The sequence below is a fragment of the Mytilus edulis genome, chromosome 12 (assembly GCF_963676685.1).
Source record: "Mytilus edulis chromosome 12, xbMytEdul2.2, whole genome shotgun sequence".
NCBI classification, from domain to species: domain Eukaryota; kingdom Metazoa; phylum Mollusca; class Bivalvia; order Mytilida; family Mytilidae; genus Mytilus; species Mytilus edulis.
In genome coordinates, this window is record NC_092355.1 from 55263232 (window position 1) to 55269870 (window position 6639).

At 34.1% G+C, this 6639-nt stretch overlaps 1 protein-coding gene across 1 annotated transcript; it reads left to right on the plus strand.

Moving 5' to 3' along the window:
* The first annotated feature begins 4327 nt into the window (after positions 1 to 4327).
* On the plus strand, positions 4328 to 6395 carry LOC139497286 (uncharacterized). Its single transcript, XM_071285470.1, has one exon. It carries the CDS (start codon positions 4335 to 4337, stop codon positions 6393 to 6395), a length of 2061 nt encoding a protein of 686 aa, XP_071141571.1. The 5' UTR covers positions 4328 to 4334.
* Positions 6396 to 6639: the final 244 nt, after the last annotated feature.

The window sequence follows — 6639 nt, forward strand, 5'->3', positions numbered from 1 at the left end:
CAACAATAACTACTGGTGGATCAAGATCATCTGACAGTGTCTTGTTCTCATTTGATTTATTTCTGTCCTCTTTAAGTCTACCATAGCAATGTATTGAGTTCATCCACAAATGGAATAAATCTAAAATAACAGCATGAGAATTTTACATTAGTATTTAATTACCGTTAAAAGGCTTCTATAGTCCGCCGTTTTATTCTCCAAAATTGAACCTGCCAGAAGGGATGTGGACTATAGAGTACAATAAGCAAGAAAGAAGAGAAACAAAGGACAAGGTATGATAAGCTATTGCAACTGGCCCCCTATTTTTCCCAAAATTAAAATGAGTATAACCTGTTCATCATCACATTATTTTAAAAGCGCATTATCAAATCTCTCAAAAAATCAAAAGAACTGTCATGATAATGTGTGTTAAAATGATTAAATGCCTCGCTCTATTCCTCTTAATTCGTGAATTTAATCGAAATCGTGATTTTTGTTACCCTTCCAGCACAATTTTAACTATGAGCGGACGCGAGTACCACGACGATATTTGTGTGTGTTGCTTGTTTGACACATATGATTAACTGTTTTCAATATAATCGTGGTACTCGCGTCCGCTCATAGTTAAAAAATAACATTTCCTCCCAAAAACTATGCCTTTTTGACGGATGATAAAAGTATATAAACCAAGGACCGGATCGGACTATCATTTCCGAATCTGCATTCTTAAAGCTGAACCTACGGAACTGGAAACAAAATTAATTTTTACCGACGAAATGGGATAGGAGTAGTTTGTGTGTTTAGTGGTAAGTATTCATTCATGGTTTTATTTAAGAAAATGGTTAAATATTATGAACGGAGGATATATAAATCACTTTTTTCAAAGGTTTCAAGTAAAACGAGCATCCAAATAGTCTACCGGTATTTTTTTCTTGTGCATTCTTTTATCCCCCTTTCTAATTAAATGTCAAAGTTTGTGGGACAAGGACTATTTGTTATTCCTGTTAATTAACGTTCAAGCTATGTTTTATTAGAAATGAAGTTCCGAAACATGTACCCAACCGGCCGCCCTCCCCCTCAAACGACAATTGAAAAAAAAAAACACCACATATCGAAAAATTCAGATCATCTTCAGAGAAATACAGAATAAATTTATCTGAAGTTATTTGAGATTTATAGATTTAATCGAAGTTCATGTGCAGTTCTTTAGAAAACAAAGGGTGGAAATAGAAAAAAGACGACCGAGTTTAATGTAGCAGACGATTTTCAATGATTTAATTTGCCAATTCACGGTGAAAAGGATAGTACAGCAAAAAAAAATAATATTGGAATTTTCCTTCAAGAAAATTTGCAAATAAATAATATATAACATGCAAACACTAAAAATAAAACATTAAACAGGTATTTAAAAAGGACGTTTAATAACATGGAAATACACCAAATTTGTAAATACATCTTATTTCGTTCAATTAGGAATTGTGCGTTCGTGGCGTAATAGGTTAGCGGGTTACCTGGAATGCCCATGATACTGAGTTCGAGACTCGATAAAATGAATATTTTTGGAGATTTGTTTTGCAATATAAAATTCGAATACTTATACACACACCAAGTGCAATGCAGATAATGATTATTAATTTACTTTTTTTTTTGTTTTTTTATGTGTAGGGCCTACACATTTTGAATCTTAACAGCGGAATATATTTAGTACAAACATATGTTTCGAAATGTGTCTGCGTAGCGTGCGTGACATACTCGCAAGAATTAAAAAAAAAAAGTTATAAAGTTAAGCAGTTAGTCGAAATACTGTGTTAATTTGAATACGTAAAAATACTAAATGTCTTTTCCGAATTGACAAATTATCTGCGTTTTGAAAGAAAATAGCGGCCAGCGCATTTCGTTAAAAACTTTTTAACATTCTTTTATATATATATAGATTATATCCTTGGTTTTCCTGTTTGAATGGTTTAACACTATAGTCATTTTAAGGGTCTTTTATAGCTTGCTGATCGGTGGGAGCCAGGGCACTATGTTGAAGACCGTACTTTGACTGTAATATGGTTTTTCTTTTACAAATTGTGACTTGGATGGAGAGTTTTCCCATTTGAAATCATACCACATCCTCTTATATCTATTCAAAATCGGAAATCTCGGCGTCAGCGTATATTTATTAATTGATTAGTACAACCAGGAATATGTACCTTAGAATTACTCAGAGAATTTAAACTATCGATCCAAATCTTACAGACTTAAGATCGTGGTAGAAAAAATCTATTTCGGTGTATAGTGTTAAACATTGCCGGATCGATGTGATATTTTAATGAGTTACTTTTCCACTCTTTTTCAGTTATATTTAACAAATGCCACAGAGAATGACAGAATGGCATGACCTGTAAGAATATCACGTTTGAGCCAATGTCATAGCAGGTGAATACATACATAGCAATTATAAAACAATTGATGATTTAGAAAAAAGAGCTATGCAAAATATAAGAATACCAAATCGTACGTCGTTCGCCTATCTGTTCATTCATTAGAATCACAACGAAAGTCCGAAATCTAATTCACCAAATAAAATAGTATGTATCACAGTTGTCCTCAGCTGATCCTAATGCTAATCTATCTGATATTGGTATTTTGGAAATTATTTTTGGAGGATCAAAAAGGGGAAGGAGTCTTGGTTGGGGGGGGGGGGGGGGGTGTGTCAATGGAACCCTATCAGATATAAGTCTATGGATCTCTATGAAATTGTACCGAAAGGTTTCCATTACTAGAAAGTAAAACCCGATATTAATTTTAAGAGGTTCTGGCCTCGGACCATTTAGGGAAAATGGGCCAAAACTTTTAATACCTTTCCCATATTTTGAAAAAATTGTTAATTCTGAACAATTTCAATAGAGTTCAATTCCAAACAAAATCTTGAAATATATGAGTTTTTAATATGCTTAATATAACCCTTTTAATTTTGGGCTCTTTTCGAAAATTAATCTAAATTGAGGTCCAAAGCTAACTTTGTTTGATTTAAAAATAAAAAAAAAATAAAAATATTGAGATCACTTGATAAGCAGAATTTAACCGTCTATTTGAGTTTTGATGTTGGCACAGTTTTAAATTGTTTCATGTCCGGGACCAAAATTAAACTTTGTTTGATTGATACAAAAATGTAATATTTAGGGTTTTATGACAAGATACATGTAACTGGGTATATAGTTTAAAGAATTTAGACTACGTTATCAAATCAGCCCACATTAAGGTCCACAGTGTTCAAAATTTAACTTTGTCAGAATTTTACAAGAATTTTATGCTAAATCTAACCATGAATTTAGATTTTGACCATAACAACAGTCAAATGTCCAGTTTCATATTTTTAGTTGTTAAGCCCCATTCACACTGTGTCCCAAGATTATGCTGCGTCAAATAATATTAAATCATAATAAAACAAATAGAGCTATATGAATGTTGTTTAATACTTTAAAAACTGTTCATGGTGCGACCTCAGCTGCGGTCGTATCAAGGTGCGCTCTGTGGAACATTTTATTTATTACTGTGTAACATAATAAGCCCGGGCTAGTGCCTGGTAGCAAACCCTTTAAGACATTTTAACAAAAAATAAAACACTGTGTAGGATTATGGGTAATGTTATGGAGTGGAACATACTGTAAAGTCTTTTGATTTGACGGTTAAAATTATACAAGCATTAGCCTTTCAAAAAGGGCTAGTCGACTCTTAGCTGATGAAAATGGAAAGTGCTCTCGCTTTGTAGATTAATTCATTTACTAGAATAGCCACGTGCATCAATCAACAAATTTTACCACACATATATCGTTTAACGTTGTTGTTTACGAAACTCCAGAAGATTCGACTATTTATAGATAAAAGTTACCCGTGTACCAATATCACGAATATGCATGATTAATGACCAGGCAAAATCTAATGGCTAAAATAGAGAGGACAAATCCGATACTCTACGGGTTTGAAGGACATTTACTAGGTTTGGATTGTCCTAAATAAAGGCAACAGTAGTATACCGATGTTCAAACTCATAAATCCATGGACAAAAAACAAAATCGGGGTAACAAACTAAAACTGAGGGAAACGCATTAAATATCAGAGGAGAACAACTCCTAACCAATCAATAAACTTTGATTATTCACGTCTCGTAATATCTTCCAACCAGGTAGCAAGAAAAATTCACGCACTAACTGTCCATCGTTTAATTCTTAATATCGATTCCTAGGATTCGATAATAATTCATTAAAACTAAATAAAAAATATTGGAAACATAAAGTACGATGTACGATGTAGACTGGTAATTTGTAGTAGCAAAGAAGTACATGGTCAAATAATTTCTATTGCAGATGGTTAAAGAATACAAGTGTTCCTTGTGTGGGAAGTGTCACCTTAAAGATAGACGTCCTATTAAGTCTGCACCTTTAAAGAAATATGTATCATCAATAATAGGACGTAATATAGAAAATGATGAAGTTATCTGTGGAAAATGTAGAGCTATGTTTAACAAATCAGCTAAGACAAATGTACAGGCGAACAACAATCATTCTGAAGACAGTGATTCTGAATTTGTGGTAGAAAATCCACCAATAATCGATATCCAAAGCCCAAAAACAATTCACCTGAATATTTCTTCAACGCATACTTCTCATAAATACTGTATTATATGTAAGAAAAAAGGAAATAAGCGTGTAAAACTATGCGTTGTTCCTTTAAAAGCAAGAACGCAAGCATTTATACAAAACGCAATATTTGTTGACTCTAAGGCAAGATGTTGCACGTCTCATCTTCAAGAACTGCATTTTTCTCAAGAATCACTGATGATCCTGAAAGCTAAATACACTAAATCTTTCTTCAGCCGTACCGACATTGTAGCTCTTCTAGAAAATGTCCGGCTTACTATGTCAAAATCCTCTATTTTGGATTTTGATAATCCATCAAGACTAACAGACGATGATTATTATAACTTGACTGGGTTAACAAGGCAGCAGTTCGAGGATTTGTCAACTTACTCTACAACAATACGTCAATCTAATGTAAGATCTGCTCGAACATGTTTGGCAATACTTTTGACTAAATTACGCACTGGTCTTCCTAATCAAATTATTGGAACTATATTTTCACTGACAAAAAGCCAAGTTCAAAGAAGTATACACAGCGCTCGAACTTCTTTGCAGTCATTTGTTACTCAGAACGTAGGGTTTCAGCACATAAGCCATGATGATTTTGTTGAGAATCATACAACTGCCACTGCTCAAACACTTTTTGGCAACAACGAAAAAGTAGCTATTATAGTACTGGACGGCACCTATATATACATCCAAAAAAGTTCAGATTACAAATTTCAACGCCAATCATATAGCTTGCATAAACATCGTCCTTTGGTAAAGCCAATGGTAGTTGTTGGGACAGACGGCTATATTCTTTCCGTTTTAGGTCCCTACTTATCCAATGGTAAAAACAACGATGCAGCTATTACTAAACATATGGTGGCAGTGAATGCTGAAGGAATGAATGAATGGCTTCAACAGGATGATGTATGTATTGTCGATAGAGGTTTCCGTGATGTTGTGGAATACCTTGAACAACAGGGTTACTCTGTTCAGATGCCACTGTACCTTAAAAAGGGTCAAAAACAGCATACAACAGAAGAGGCAAATAGCAGTAGACTAGTAACAAAAGTCCGGTGGATCGTAGAAAGTGTTAATGGTAGGCTGAAACAATGGCGTTTTTTTGACAAGGTTGTTTCGAACCATTACATCCCTTTCATCGGAGAATTGTTACTATTAGTATGTGCATTGTGTAACAAATACCGACCTGCAATAGCAAGCTCAAATGCAGATGATATCAAGATAGCCGAGGCAATGCTTGATAAAAGCAAGAAAGGAAATTTAGTTCAAGCGATTGTTGAAAATGAGGGATTGATAAATAAAAGGGTAATATATACCCTAGTTGATGGATCATCAGCGGATCAACTAAAAGATTTCCCGGTCTTATCCGAGGAAAAACTCCGCCAGATTACGATGGGCATATACCAACTAAAACAGTCCCCTTTATATGTTAGAGAGCATATTGGTGAGGACAGCGTATATCAGCTGTATGTTTGTAAGATCAAGGAGAACTTGATTAAAATCAAATTGCAGTCTCGGTTCAGTAACAGTGCTACCCATAATGTATTTGTACAGTATACATTAGACGGTGAAATAAGTGGATGGTACTGTACTTGCAAGGTTGGAGCCAGAATTGTTGGATGTTGTGCCCACGTATCCAGTGTACTTTGGTACTTAGGATTACACCGTCTTCAAAATACCTCAATTAATAGTCCCAGATTTACGAAGTCAGTTTTGGATGCCTCAGATCTACCTGATTTAGACACTGACAGTGACGGTAGTTCTGTTGTTGAGGAATAATTCTACAATGCGTCTTGCTGTCGTTTGGATTCGGTGGCAACTTCTTAATATTTTAATGATTTAGAAAAAGAACTCTTTCCAGAAACATTCAGACATAATTTTTTTTTAGTATATATAAGTGAGGATGAACAGTATTAATTGGTATTGGAAATAATTTATTTGTCCATCTTGATTTAAACTTTTTATTCTTCAGCAACAAATGTATACCGTTTACCTAATGTCATCAGTGTTTTATTTGAAAATA